The 16,149-nt window shown below is 36.0% G+C and overlaps 1 protein-coding gene across 1 annotated transcript in view; it reads right to left on the minus strand.

Moving 5' to 3' along the window:
* Positions 1 to 16,149, minus strand: part of LOC141462974 (neurabin-1-like) — a 43,536-nt gene that overhangs the window by 10,893 nt on the left and 16,494 nt on the right. Inside the window, exons 7-16 of the mRNA XM_074145170.1 lie at positions 15,645 to 15,788; positions 13,801 to 13,854; positions 11,884 to 12,113; positions 10,164 to 10,260; positions 9,894 to 10,083; positions 8,934 to 9,085; positions 7,768 to 8,104; positions 4,821 to 4,893; positions 3,178 to 3,249; positions 2,417 to 2,612 (exon numbers count right to left, since the gene is read on the minus strand). Coding sequence (XP_074001271.1) covers positions 2,417 to 2,612; positions 3,178 to 3,249; positions 4,821 to 4,893; positions 7,768 to 8,104; positions 8,934 to 9,085; positions 9,894 to 10,083; positions 10,164 to 10,260; positions 11,884 to 12,113; positions 13,801 to 13,854; positions 15,645 to 15,788 — 1,545 coding nt within the window. The remainder of the gene's footprint in view (positions 1 to 2,416; positions 2,613 to 3,177; positions 3,250 to 4,820; positions 4,894 to 7,767; positions 8,105 to 8,933; positions 9,086 to 9,893; positions 10,084 to 10,163; positions 10,261 to 11,883; positions 12,114 to 13,800; positions 13,855 to 15,644; positions 15,789 to 16,149) is intronic.

Raw genomic sequence — 16,149 nt, forward strand, 5'->3', positions numbered from 1 at the left:
ATCAATATTAAAACACAACTACAGAAATTATACACAATGCGAAAGAATCAAGAGATTTTTAAATGACAGAGTTCTCATTTTAGGGTTTCTACTTTTACCTGCTCTTTAAGAAATGCTTTCAGCTGATCATATGGGATACTACAGACATAAAAACCAATAAATATTATGGAGTTAACACCAAGAAAAAGAGAGTATTCTTTCCTTAAATTCTGGAAAGATGATTTTGTCTTTGCTGTTATGTTGCTTTAGTAACAAGACTCACTGCTATGTGGTCAAACACATTTCTTTCTCAGTTTCAATGTCTTTTCATAGCGAGGTTTACCAGCTAAAGCCTTACTGTAGTGCAAACTTAATGATCAACTGCAGGTTAAGATCTACAAATATTAGTCATTCCAAGCAGTAGCTACTGTTACATTACCATCTTTATAAAAGACCCTAAACGTTGCAAAGTAAAAACAGCCTGACTTTGGGGAGGCTGAGTATGATTTTAGAATCAATTAATGTATGAGAATCTGCCCTTTAACAGGGTCAGCTTTCTACCATTTTACAGAGCAGGCATGGAGCTGAAGACTTGTATATTCTTCCAGCTGCTGGTTTGCAACTGGCACTAAGGAAAAGAGCAGTGAGCAACAATTACATACTGGAGCATGAGAAGGAAACAAAAAAATAAATCAGTAGGCAAGAAACCAGCTGGAAGCTTAAAGTGATCATCAACTTGGATAAAGTATACAATGATGAGAAGAAAAGGCTATTATTTCAGGGCAACGTGGAAAGGAAGAGGGGCCCCAACCTGGCAAGAGCTATACCTTTCTGATTGCCAAAAAAAGCACCTATATAAACACATTAAGGGGTGCTTAAGCACATTATGGGTGCTTATAGGAGAAATGCAGCAGTGTGACTTTTACTATGCTCAGAAAAATTATTTGAATCAAAAAGGAGGAATGAAGAGGGGAAGAACGGGTTCTTCTGAACCAATGACTCTGAAATGTTTATCTGTACAGCAAACAGCTCTTGCTAGCTTTGCTACAGCCGATTGAGAGATCAACCATGCACTCCTATTTAATCGAAACTGTACCAAAGTCTATGCATATCCCCTTCAAAATGGATCTTGCAGTCCCAAGATCCTCAGGTTATTTACAGAAATATCTTTTGTCCACTACGTGCTTCAACAGAAGCAAACAATGCAGGAGCTGTAAATATACAAGACTGACACACACTGAACAGTAAAAGTGTCGTTCTACTTCAGAGATTAAAAAAAACCCTACTCAAGTTCCTGTGTGGTTCTAAAACCAATTTCTGTATTTTTTACAAACTATGTATGCAGACAGCTTAATCCTGTCATAGGGACTGTAAACTCATTCTAAGAAAACATAAAGTAATTTTAAAAAACGTGTTATAAAAGCATTTTAGTGCAATCAGCATCTGGAAACATGGAAAGCCAACTTGTTATCTGCTGTCTACACACAGTATCAGTGACTTCATAGACTACAACCCGGCCAGTTTCTCTTCTAGATTTGTAACTCATTTCTCTCTAACAACACAAAGAAAAAGGGAAAAATAAAAGGGTATTTTAGGCAACCAAAGTGAAGAAAAAGTGTGAAACTCAAGAATAAACATAGCTCTGGAGGTTACTCAAATAGCTACAATTTTGAATCTGACAAAATCCAAAGGAAACAAGAATGAAGGTAAGTTAATAAGGCTGTTACTAATAGTCTTACATTGAAATAGGTTTTAAGAAAATACTTAGCGCACACATTAAACTTCTTACTTTTTACAGCCATTTCTTTCAAATAGTTTAAACTGCAAAGATGGTAACTTTATGGTTATAAACTGAACTGCGTAGCCTCACTCCGAAGATCTGGTTAAGACTCTTAATTATTAGAACATATCAGTTCTCAGAAGCAGCTTCCTAGAAAAGACAGTGTTCTACAGATGTGTCTCTTGCCTTTCGATACTAAATTTGTTAATGAAAAACAGGATGCTATCTTCATCCACCTGTCTGGTACTCCACCCCTACATACCAATATGGTAAGAACTGGTTGGCTAACTGCTTGGGAAGCTGGCCTCTACTAGACTGCATTAGACAGGGTTTTGGCTTTTAGAAGTATACTGTCCTAAAGCTAGCTTCACTTTTAGCATTATAAACCAGTAAAAAAACATACCCTGTGATTGTTCCTGAGATTCTACTTTAGCCTGAACAGCCTCCGCTGATGCTTCAATCGAACAGGAGGGAATGGGAACACTCGCACAGTCTCTGCTTGCAGAAGTTTGAGACTTCACAGCCCTCGCAGCAACGTTTTTAAGCGGTGATGTAGTCAAGGACTAAGTCATCAAGCTTCCACATACTAAGCACTGATGTTTTACTTTATCAAGATGCAATGCTTAAATATTCAAAGCACAGATTAGTCATCTTTACCTTGCTTCTGTTCTTCTCTTGACCGTGTTCACAACTGTCCTGCCCGCCCTGAGTAATGTGCAGGCTGCTACTAGAAACCTGAGGCTCTTTGTGGCTGTCTCCAAACCAAGAGAAAGGCATGCAAGTAGGAACAGGAGAATCTGAATCTGATGCAGACAGATTGTTGCCAGCGTCATCCAACAGTTCTCGGGAACCTCTGAAATAAGTAATTAAATTGTGTTTAAACAACAACAGCAAAAAACCCCACCCTGCCTTCCAAACACACACACCCCACACACCCCCCCAAACCAACAAACTCAAAACACACACCACTCATTTTTACCCCTTTCAGCAGCAAAATTGATCTTTAAAATGAAATCTGATACTTGCCTTTACATATCCATGCAATTTATGAGCTTTTGCAGTATTTCACACAACAATTTAACAATTTCAAATAACTTCCCAATTTAATTTACTCAACATTGATCTTCCCAAGCAAAATACAGTTTTTATACTTAAGATGGGGTACAACATGGTAATCTTATGAGCCATTTTAAAATGTAACCCCGTTTTACTGATTCCTCTATACTATTCTATGTATTTTTCTTATCTCATTAGATTAGAAGCTCATTCCCACTTCATTATATTGATCTTCACAGAATTTTGCCACTGTTATACTTGCATGTACTTTAAGATTAAACAGAAGTTGTAGTTTTAAAGAAATTTTTAGGTTAAAAATTTTAGGAATGTAGCATGTATGTATTAAACAAACAAAACTATACCTGCTATCCAGAGAGCCTCTTAGATTTTCTTTTTCTTGTTTCTTGCCCTTGCCCCCAGATTTCCGTAATCCACTGAAGTGAAAAACCACAATTTTCATAAAGAGTTTACATTGACACAGTGCAAAATATTTTTTTTAATCAGCAAGCTAGTTTTTACACTGATTTCAACAGTTAGAAAAAGCCACATATATGTTGTTACACAGAGCATGATTTTACAGATTATGCATGCAATTAGAAAAGTACTGTGATTCATATTTTATTTAAGAACCATGACAGAATTATGAACATACCTTTCAAAGACAACACAGAAAAATGCCCAAAGAAACTTAGCATATAGTGGATACAACCAAGAGGAAGAACACAGTTTTATTGCTATATAAATGTTCATGTGCAATGCAGAGTGACTTGAACTAAGTCACTAACTACATTCTCTGCATGCAAAATAAGTCATCATTTTTGTTATATATTATGATTTATTTGTTGCAGTACTAGTCTGAGTCTTCCATGTTAGCTGGCTTCCACAAGCTTTATACCTGTCTCCAAAGGAGCAAGGCTCATAGTAAAAATTTAGCAACGCTTCTCTAAAATCCGCAGAGTTCAGTTACCACACTGCATTTCCAGATAACATGCAGCTTGCACTTCTGTTTTACCCCTGTTTGCAATCCTGCCTCTGAGGAACACTGGTGAGGCATACTGTGTCCAGTTCTGGGCTCCCCAGTTCAAGAGAGACAGAGAACTACTGGAGAGAGTCCAACATAGGGCAACTAAGATGATTAAGGGTTTAGAGCACCTCCCTTAAGAGGAAAGGCTCAAAGAGCTGGGGCTCTTTAGCCTGGAGAAGGGAAGGCTGAGGGGAGACCTTATCTATGTTTACAAGCACCTAAAGGGTGGGTTGAAGGATGATAGAGCCGGACTCTTTTCAGTGGTTCCCAGTGATAGGACGAGGGGCAACGGGCACAAGCTGGAACATAGGAAGTTCCATTCAAATATGAGGAGAAACTTCTTTACAGTGAGGGTGACAGAGCACTGGAACAGGCTGCCCAGGGAGGTCGTGGAGTCCCCTTCTCCGGAGATTTTCAAGACCCGCCTGGATGCAGTCCTGAGTAATGTGCTATAGGCAATCCTGCTTTAGCAGGGAAGTTGGACTAGATGATCTCTAGAGGTCCCTTCCAACTCTGACAATTTCGTGATTCCGTGAACAGCCCAGTAAGCAGCTACGATAGCCAAACCCTAAGTAACGGCACCTCTACTGTAGAGGGAATTAAGGCAAGACAGGTATCTATTTTAGACTGTAACGCCAGTAGGACATATCATTAGAGTCTAGGCTCTAACAATATTTTGGCATAAAACTATGCATGAATTTGCAATTTAATTCATAGAGAAATTGTGCATTCAGATAAAAACCTGAAAAATCTCAAGAAATTTTTTGAGGGGAAAAAAGAACAGATAAATAAAATCAAAACGTGGTGGAAACATGAATGCAACATTATAAATTCAAGATGAAGAAGAATGTCTAGTGGTGTTGCCATGAAGTAGCATTATTGGATTTTCTCAACATTTTTTTTATTTAGAGAACATGATATTCTCCAAAAGTAATACTGAAAGCCATTTTTTTTTCCAAATGAACACAAGTAAAATCTTACCCAAAATCTGGAAATCTCCTTTTGGACTTCCCTGATGATGTTCCTTCATTTGTTTCTACTGTCTTTTCTTCTGCTTTTCATAGAGGAGTGAAAAATAAAAATGTTATTCTAAAAATACTTGCAAGTTTCAAGTACTTATGATGATGCTTCTAAGTAAATAAGATAATAAAACTGAGTAACAAATGTCAAAATTCACATTCACACATGCAGATGCTAGCCGAAAATACTACAGCCATATCAATGTAAGTTACTCTCTATGGCATCTTCCCATCATTCCAGGAGTTGAAAAACGGCAACATAGCAGTTGCTTACGACTGATCAAAAATATTGCTTTTGATAAACACTAGTCCTATATTGTCTACAGAAAGATAAAACTTACCACAGTATTTTGCTTCAATGAATTGCAAACGAAAGATAGTTTAAGATAGGTTTAGAAAAACAGTACCTGCCTTTCACAAGGTGTCAACTTCAAAATACATCGAGATAACCCGTGTGAGACGCATGAAAGAAACTCAGTTTTAAAGCAACAGTTGAGCAGATACAGCATTTAATCATCCTTTATCACCCTTGAAATACTATAAGATGTTCCTTTTGCATTTTTTCTGGTTTAGTAGCTAGCCCAGGCTAGCTCACTGGAACACAGGCTACCTATGCAAGCTGCTAGCTCTACAAAGTGTGTCTAACCAACATGATAGCCAGTACCTGGAGAACAGACACATTCTAACAAGCTGAGTTTCTTAGAAACAGTATACAAACTGTGACTATTCTAAAGAAATAACTGGGACTTTGAAGCTCCTCCAAGACTGTGGTATTTTCAAGACTAGAATACAACCTGCAAGGATCCAATTTTTCACCAGAGGGAGCATGTTTAATTCCCACTGCTCAATTATTAAGTGAAATTAAGTGACAAACTTAAACATCATGCTACCTCTTCCCACAGATTGTGACAGTTTACTGCAAGTTCTAAATGTACTTCCTTTTAAATTACCAGGCTACTGGATAGGTTTGTTGTTTTTTTTTTTTAAATAACAGAACTGTTTTGTATTGCAAATCAGGTGTTTCATAACTAAGTTGCCTATGAAAGAGATGCAGCCTGCTTTTTCTGAGACAAAGTAGGTTGTAAGCTCTGCCTTCAGAGCTTACTCCTGACATGAAGTAACGTACACAGATGCCTTCAAAGATCAGAAAACCAAAACTCATGTTTATTACATAAAACTAAGGACAACTCCCCATGATCCCATCAGCTAATAATCCTTCCTGAAATATACAATGGTTACCTCAAAGTTTATATGCTGAATAGTCAGGATAGTCAGGGTTTTTTTCCTTTTTTTCTTTTTTGGCATATCTGATCAGTAGTTTCTGATCAACATCAGAACTTCATCTAATTATTGGAAGTTACATGTTTAGAAAGAGCAGTTAAATATACATGTTTAGAAAGTTAAACTAGTTATTTTTTCTGTCAACTTAAATACAAAACCAGAAGAATTAATTTTAATATTAACATTTGTTTCCACCTCTCTCTCCAGAGGTAATATTTTAAGAAAAGAGGTAATTCCTAAAATGCAGTAAAACAGATTAAAGTATAGACTGATACATGAATGGATGTGAAGGTAATAGAAAGGATTTTTTCAATGAAATAATAAGTAGACATTTAAATATGGTTAGAAAGCAACAATCTAGCAGAAAGTATCAGTTAGTGTCATTTTACCTACAAAGAGCGAGCTTTCAATACTAATCCTCATCTTTGATGTACTACATTAATTACCTCTTCCAGTGATTCTGCCAGTTTTAAGAAAATGTTTGCAATGCCTCAGCCATCACAAAAAATTTGTAGAAAAAAAAGCAAGATCACTTATATATTAGGTACTTGTTTTGATAAGATTTAAAACAAAAAACAAAAAAACAGACTGAAAACCACCAACCAACTAAAACAGAAAGAAGCTGGCGTAGACTATTTTTGTTTAAGACTTTATAGAAACACATATAATGAGTATAAAACAAATCCTGTTTTCAGAGTATCAAAAGAAAGGTTTTGTCCAAGCTGTACAGAAAAGACAGCAAGTATAACCTGCCTTTAGACATTGTGCTAGCTGACTAAAGGGAATATCAAGCATTTAAAATATTTTATATGATCCCTTTTTCAAGTATTCATAACAAAAAAAGCCAAATATTTCTATCAAGTAATGACTAGTAGTGACTAGGCTGATTATAATACTTTTAACCTTTTCCTAGCAAGAAATTTTCTATGAGGGCAAGCTGAATAATGCAGTAATTCCCATAACATTCAGAAGCCGTATCTTGTTTAAATACCTGGATAATATCTGGAAGCACAGAGCCAACATGGAATCTTTCTGGGAATCAGGAAATCAGTCCAAGTTACTCTCTGATACATCGCTACTTACGAAGCTAGTGTTTTGCAGGAATGTGCTAGAACTTTTACTAATTATCCACAGTCAATGTCTTAGCTCCCCTCCAGCTTATGTCAAGGCAACCATTTAGACTCCCCAACTTTATTGGTTTGAGCTTTTACTGATCCGACTTGGACCTATTTCTTTCTGTAACTGTTTAATTGAAACAGCATTTATTCTACAGGCACCTTTTAGATTCTTCACGCTATGAATTATTCTAGAAATGTTGAGCTTTTGCAGAAATTTGGTAACTTGTTGCAGATGAAGGAATTAAAAGATAGGTAAGCCTATTTCAGAATATGCTACTGTTGTATCAAAATCTTTCACTAAGTAAAAATAGAATACAATGAACTTGCATAATTTTTTGCTAACTTCAAACTTTCCTGAAGAGTTAACAAGTGGTTTTAGAACAGGTAATTAGTTTTGTAGTCAATTCATTTTCCCTTAAAATAGTTTATTGTTCAGTATTCATTTATATCTAAAATCTGTAATACTTTAACACTGAAGGATTAAAATAATAATAAACCCGTAAGTCTTACCCTTGCCCTCTTTCCCTTTCCCTTTTGTTTCTTTTTGCTTAACATTCTTGGGATATCCTTGAGGAGAATTTGGAGCCGTCTCTTCAGGAGGAGGTGAACAAGTGGTGGTCGTGCTATTTTCACTGCTTGGTTTGTGTACTGGGGAAGAGTGTGTGGAAGCAGAAGGACTTGACTCTAGAGGACTTTCTGTGCTTTCTGCTTGTTCAGGCTTTTCACTCTTTTGATCTATGTCATCCAGGTGAGGGAGAGTAAGTTTTTCACTTGTTTCTAAGGTCTTGGTTAGGTACGCAGTGGAAAGCTCTCTGCTGAGAATAGTATCTTCTGAATCGTCTTCCTTCTACAAATTCAAAAGTTTTTTGATGATAAGCATGACATATAATCTTTTACTACCTGATCTTTTACAAGGATGTAAGCATATGCTATGCTACACACAAACTTCCCCAGTTCATAAAATTTTAACTTAATCACTTGTAGATATCATCCAAATCACATGAAGCTGATTTTACAGGCCCTCCTTTATCCACCCCATGCAGATCTTTCTGCCCATCCCAAATCATCTTTCTCTAGCCAAGTCAGAAATGTTCTGGTACATCTCAGCCATTTCAATTCAATGCAACCACTTTTCAGTTTAACTGAAGTATTGTCTTCTCCCTCTATGACAGGCTCTGTCATATACTGACTACATACACCTCAATTCTTCAACTGTTTTCCAGAAACACGCTAGAACATTTTACTGGTATACTTTTTGTGAAATTAAATGATTACTTATGGAATAATTAAGCATTTCAGAAGTGTTTAGTTTTTGAAGAGGTTGGTAACTAACTTGCTTCAGATGAAGGAATTAGAAGGTAGATAAGCATATTTCACACAACACACCACTGTCACTATATCAAAATCTTTCAGGAAGCAGAACAGAACAAGCTTGCATACTTCTTTGCTAACTTCAAATTAACTGTACAAACTGTTAATTAAAAATACTGTTAATTAAAATACTGTTCAAATTAACCACAAAGAACATGTTGGAGATCATGTATGTGGTATGAACAGAGATATGATACTTGGCACAGTCTGAATGAAGCATGGACAACATTTACAACTGCAAACATAGACAAAACTGAACATACATTCAGGCTCATGAATACATAATTATATACCAGTAACAGTACCTGTAGATTTGCAGTCTGTTGTCCAGCCCCTAGAGATTCTTTTAGCTTTGATCGAGAAGGTGGCTGGCGTTTTACTTTCAAAGCAAGCTGAGCTTTTGCTTTGTGGGCACTGGTGTCTAATCTTGGAGTATCCCCAACAAAAGCATCAAAATCTGCAACAAATATGTACTACTTTAAAAAAAAAAACCAAACACAACAACTGGTAGGCAAGTTCTCCACCCCACTGGAAAGAAAAATATTCAGAAGTTAAGTCACAATTATTCTACCTGTTATTCATTACTATATGAAAATACTGTTTTATATGTTACAATAGCAATTCTAATGAATTTGAAATACATTTCTACCCAATTTCTTCAATTAAAAAAAAATAGAAATCCATTAGGATATAATTATATCATGGCTTGAAAACTGAATTTTATTCTCAAATAGATGAGAATTTGTGCCCCAAATGTACTTTCCTATCCTAGTTCTTTAAGATAGAAACTCTTACAAAGTACATAAGCATCTACCAAATCTTTTTAGAATATGCTTCTCGTTTGAACCACCATCTGATATTTCATAATGTTCTGGGTATAAAATTACAAGACAAAAAAACCATATCAATTTTTGGGTAAATCGTAGCTTAAAATCAGTGGGATTTTAATTGATGTATCTCAGTGTTCTAGTCCCACTAACTTTACCAGTTTCACTAATAGAGAATCTGAATAGTGAAGGAATAGTGAAGATGGATCTCTCTCCATTGATCTCCTCTTTCCCCCAGCATTTAAGGAATACATTAGTACAATACTGAAAATGCTGGGAGATCTAAACAAAACCATCCACACTGGTTCAGGTCAAACATTTACCCAGTCAGTAAGAAATCGCAAACGTGTAACCTCTTTTAACAACGGAAAAACGCTACACACATAACGCCTCCTAATTTTTGTTAAGCACAAATCAAAGATCCTACAATCTACTTACCAGAAATTAACATATCTGAGGAATTTACTCTTTCTTCTATTGATTCTGTTTCCTTTTCATTTTCTTCTCTTATCTTGGACTGTTCATTATATTGGCCTGGACTTTGACAGCCATCTTCCAATAAACTGTCACCTCCAAACATATATGGCATTCTCTCATATACTTTTAATTTACTTTCAAGCTCTGAAATCTGCAAGAATTAAAATTCAGAAGTGAGATAGACTTCCGCATTCTCAGAGAGTTGTATTTCAAAATATAATACTGCTTTACTTTTTCCTGATATATTTTCAGCTGTTCTGCATATTTCTGGTCTCTCTCTTCAAGTAGCCTTGAATGATCCTCTTCTTTTTTCATGAATTCTATTTCTCTGGTGAAAGAAATATATAAATATATATGAAAGAGTAATATATAGAAATGTAGAAAAATACGTAAAATAGAAATATGCACAGTTGCATTTACTAAAATGCATTCTGTTAGCGAACATTGAAAAAAATCAGTCTGTAAGGTATAACTGATTCATTAATCTTGTAACATCACAAGATGACCTATGTTTTTGTATGCTTGCTACTTTCTTTGAAAGAAAATACATATGACACTATAATTTACTCCAGGCTAAAAAAGGATGTGTTGCAACACTTCCTACAAAGTTACAACCACCTCTCTGCCTCTATGTATGGCAAGCAAGTTGCATACACATTTAAAGCGTGCATTACATCTTACTCTCTTCCACAAAGACACATGCACATACAGTATTTTCCTTCCAAAAGCTATGGTAGAATTCCTTGTAGGAAAATAAATTGCATTTCAAGTTTCTATTTGGTTCATCCTACAGAAATTGCAATGGCCAGGTTTTACAAAAAGAAACAATGATTACAAGAAGAAACCAAAAATAAAACCTGCTTTTTCCTGCAAGTCAGATGGAATAACATACAAAACCAGAAAATAAGTGTAGAACATCTACACAAAATGCAAAAGCTTCAGGGACAGCCAAAAAAAGTAACAGGAATTTGCTAAACAGTGAGGAAATGGAAACTAGTGTGTTAGCAGTCATCTTAACGTACTTTTGAACTTCCATGTGGATAAGCTTGGGAAGAAAGGGGAAAGGAGACCTTTAAAAAAGCTCACCAAACAGCACAAAAATGCACTGTGAAAAGTAACATTTCTGGATGTGGATGACAGAGCAAAAGATCATGCAACCTGCCTTTAAAAATTAGTAGCAAGTGGAGAAATCAGGGAAAAGAGAATTGTATGCTTACGGTAACTATCAAAAGCAACAGGTGTGTTCAGTATTATCATGACACTTCTACAAGCATTTTGCAATTAGCTCTTGTTTAGCTAAGAGGAAAGAATGTAGAGCAAATAGACAGAACTGCACAACCATAGCGTTGAAGTCTTACACAGGCATATCTAATCAGCAGAATTACCTCTACAAAAAAACCCAAACCTGTTAACGGATTGAAGATACTGTTTTCATACTGCCATTTTGATGTGCTAGTTACATATCCCAAATTTCTCAAAATTCCTTTTACTCCCCTACAAAATATAGCTCCTAACTCAGACTGAATCACACGTATCTGAATCTCATTATATACCCTTTGATGTGTACCCTATCCAGAACAAGTTCGTCAAAGCTAGCGGGTTTTTCACAAACAGCAAAAGGTATTGCCAAATACCTCATGCCAAATTTCAAGTAGTCCTTCCAGAAGCATAGGCACACTATAGTTTCTCAACTAAGTTGTTTTAAAAATTTGTTATTAAAATATTAAATCTTTTTTCCTAAGCTTAGAATCAAAAGCAGCAGCAAAATTTTCAGAGAACCTTCACAAAAGCTGGTGACTTAAGGCATGGAAGAATTTAGCACGTATAGCTCACTGCTTCCCTAAACTCTGACAAATGAAAAGGAACTGTGTTAAAATCCTAACCCTAGGCATTGTTGTCAGTTTTCCCCATAATGTAAAAAACATACAAGAAAGTATTTTGGGGTACTTACTTTTGTTGGTAATCTTTTAGCAATTTCTTCGCCTTGCTGTATTTCTTTTCAAGGGCATCACATTGTTCTTGAGTTTCTTTAAGATGCTCATTTACTGTTTTGCATAAACTCTGTGCCTCTAACCAGTAGGTCTCTAACTTTTTAATTTTCTCTTTGCTTTCATCTAAGTTTTGCTGAAGTTGGACTCGACTCAGTTTCCATTCATTTTTTTCTGCTTCAACAATTTTTAACTGAAAAGATTAATAGTTAAGGAATTAATCTAAACTAAAAGGTGAAATAAACCCCAGTGTTTATACATGTCTAAGTAGAGAATAGCTAATAACAATTACTTATCAGTAATACTAAAACAAGACAGTGAACTTCTAAAGAAATCGTATCAACTCTTCTAACCCTTGCTAATCCAAGTAAGTTTAGAACTTGGACCTAAGAGTCTTTTACTACTTCCTCATTGGTATTGCTTGTTTTTAAAGACATAAAATGAGTAAGGTCTTGATTGTCAGCTTATGTTCACTTGTTCAAGATCTCACTATCTCCAATACCTCTGCAGAAGCCCATTTTGGTTACCTGCAAAGGCAACTGGAGACAGAGAGTCTTAACCTGTATACGACAAGACCTCTGTCCTACTACTTTGTTTCCAACAGCTTTTTGAATAAAGCTAATGAGACCAGTTGATCTTCTCTGGTACTTCGTAAGACACTGGTCTTCCTAATAAATTATGATATACCCATGGTTTGCTTTCCTGGAGCTAATGCATAAAAACACCAAAGCAAAGGGATGGGGCCCTTCAGCTTGACAGCAGCCAAGTTCTCCAGGCCTTGGAGGAAAGAGCAGGCAGGATACTGCTTGGTTTGTCCATGCCTCCTTCTTTGGGGACATCATTTATACTGAGGAAATCACTGCTTTTGAAGCCAGTCAACATCACCTGCTCATGAAACATTGATGGTGAAAGGACCAAGAATTTCTTGAATTAATAATGGGTCAGTAAGTTGTACTAATGCTAACATTTTTAACAGCTTTTTAGCAATCCAGTTTAGCCAAATTTCATGGTAACTGTGAGGAGGAGCACTGTCAGAAATCAAAATCAGAACTGTCATAAGAACACAAAGAAGTTTTGGCTGCCTTGCCTCTCTATGCTTGGAGCTCTGAGTGCAAGAAAAATAGATACCATTAGTCAAAATCATTGCAATCTGAAATACTCTCTCATCCCCCAGCAATGTGCTGCAACTTGTCCAAGGGTACGCACTTCTTGGCAAGGCAACATAGAAGGGCAATGGAATAGAAGAAGCTGCTCACCTACAACAAGTATTTCCAGAAAAAGGCCACGCACAGACCTCCATCAGTGAAAAAAGCAGCAAAAAGAACCAATCCTCACCAAATAAAAAACGCTGGCAAAAAACTCTCTCCCCAAAACAGTTCAGAAATTTGAGGAGGGAAAGAGGGGAAACAATGTAACAGAAATAACATCCTGGTAACAGACAGTCAGCCACAAACCAATATCTGTATGTACCAAATCTATACGCAAATAAGACAAGTTCTGTCCACTGAAAATATTCTCCTATTTGTTTGGGAGCTTGTTTCATACAGTATCCCACCATATTCAGTTCTACTCTAATACTGAAGTATTCATTTTATAATGGCGCAGGGGGGATTATGGGGTTGGGGTTTTTTTTGTTGTGTATTTTTTGGTTGGCTGGTTGGTTTGGTGCCTTTTTTTTTTTTTTTTTTTTTTTTTAATTTGAGCACAGCTCTTCATCTTAGGAATACTTGTCTTTCATAACACAGAGTACATAGAGCCCAATGCCTAAATCAGATTGCTGCCTTCTGCGTTCAGCCTGTTCTTGGTAAACTTTTTAAGTAGAAATAAAGAAAAAAACCAAAACAACCACTACCAAATAATAATAATCTTTGAAAACTTACTTTCTCCTTCAGTTGATTCACTTCAGCTATTGTTACTGCATGTTTTAATTGTAGCTGAAACAAACGAACAGAAATTGTATAAGCACATGTAACATTACACTTGAAATGCTAGTTTTAAGTATTTGTCTGTGATTTCCTTCTTCCTCCAACCATTTTTATAGTAGCATAAAGTCAACTTAATTATTTTTCAATTACAGGAGAAGTGATCATGAGCTCTTACTAAAAAAGAAAAAAGTTGAACTCAAATTAAAGCCAAAGAAGTTCCACAGTATTCTATTTGCTACAAAGATCAATACATGACCACCTACAGTTAAATGCCCACATTGTTTTCTACACATTAAGAAAAGTGAGGAGGTTAAAATAATGTTTCAATGTGCCAGGAGAATGAAAAGGCAGCAATGCACTTCTGATGACAACTGGTACACAGAATCAAGAAAAAATTTAACAGTATTAAATATTTTTACTTATCAGCACTTACAAATAAACACGCTGGCTTTGTTTTAAAATTAAGCCTTGTACTTGGCACCACAAATCTTCATAGGGTTATTAGAAATGGATAAAGACTACACCTACGCCAAATATAAATTTTTGTTAACATATCTTAAGAAAACTGCACAAATACAAGCACAAAAGCACATTTTCTTGACAACTATTAGTTACTTCTTGTATCTCACTTTCCATCCATAACCCTGGGGGGATTTTTTTTGTTGTTGTTTTTTTTGGTGAGGCGTAGTATACACCAGACACACATTAAAACAAACGAAGTGAATATAACGCTTATCAAAGGATGCTGTAAGCCTGCTGCTATGCTTCCTAACCTAGAAAAACCATAAATGTTCTCTAGTGATCAATAGCCTGAAATTTCAATTTCCTCAATGACATTATCAACGTTATCAAGAAAGCAAACTTAAGGAGGTCTGCAAAATACTGATCCTTTATAAAAATAAGGTGATGCATGCACAAATGGCATCTGACAAAACAGTTGCTTTCCAGTGTAATTTTCTCCTCCAGAGTGAAAATGACAGGGACTTAAGAAGCCGCCCAGACCTCTAAATGCCAAGGACTGCATCACTTAAATCCTTGACTAAATTCCACAGACCTGAATAAAGCAAATACGCTCCTTTATAAAAACCTTTGGAAAAAGGAACCCAATTTTCCAATTATGTTAAGTTGGGATTAACAGTCTGGAACACCCTATTTGGTTTACATATTCATTGCTTCCAAAACATACACCATAAAAAAATCCAGAAGGGATCACCTGATCCAAGTGATCATGCCAATACCAAGCCAATCTACATGCCTATCTCCAAGCCAATACCAATGCCTATCTACAGAATGAAGTGCTTTTATGTAGGCAGAGATTTCCCAGAAGAGCTCAGGGACTAGAGCAAGAGATTAGATGCGTTTTTCTTGTCTTCCTGAAGAACTTCTAACCACAACACTTGAGACCATTCAGAATGGGCATACTATTATGCAGCAATAAATGTGAAGTCCAATGGACCAAAGAAGGACTAAGACAAGCATTGTATCTATTTAATGCAATCTTCAGATATCACAACAAGGAGGAAGGCGGTGTTGGGTTCTAACGTCCGTTCCCAAGGATTTTTTTTAATTTAATTTAAATCAAAGGACCATTTACTATACATATGTCTAGGGAAGCTGGGATCAGAAAACTACAGAAGAGCTATATTTCAAGGGACATTTACCAGCAAGATTTATTGGCTATATTGGGAAAACAAACCCGAAACCACAAGGGGCACATGAAGGACATTATATCCAAATCTTACAAGGTTCAGGTGTTTCCCAGTGCATCACAAAGAATATTTAAGAAACTGCTACCACACCTCTTTAAATTTAAGAAGAGACTGTGCTGAATCCATATCCAGTGATAAACCAATATCTTCGTTTTCAGGAAGATCAAAAACTTCTACAGATTTTCCATGTAAATGTGACTCATACGTATCGTCATCATCATCATAGTCATCATCCTGACAAAACAGGAAAATCATGACACTCTGTAAGACACACACTCTGCTTTATGTGTGCAGCAATAACAAAAGCACACAATCAAGGAATCCAAACAGTTGCAAAACTTTTCTCAACTAGTTACTATTCCTTTTCAGTTTCTTATACCTATGATAAGTTTTAAAGATGACTTGCAAACACCGCCATCAAAGTGCCACAAAAAAGAGCTAAGTAACCCATGCATAAAACAAATCACAGACAGCTGCTACTTAAAAATATCTTTTGGATTATTGATAAATTGGAAGTATAGCAAGTAGGGATAATCATGTGCCTTGATAAGAGTATTAAGCTGTATTTTCTGTTTTTAACAAGTTGCCTGTTTTA

The sequence above is a fragment of the Numenius arquata genome, chromosome 3 (genome assembly GCF_964106895.1).
Source record: "Numenius arquata chromosome 3, bNumArq3.hap1.1, whole genome shotgun sequence".
NCBI lineage: Eukaryota > Metazoa > Chordata > Aves > Charadriiformes > Scolopacidae > Numenius > Numenius arquata.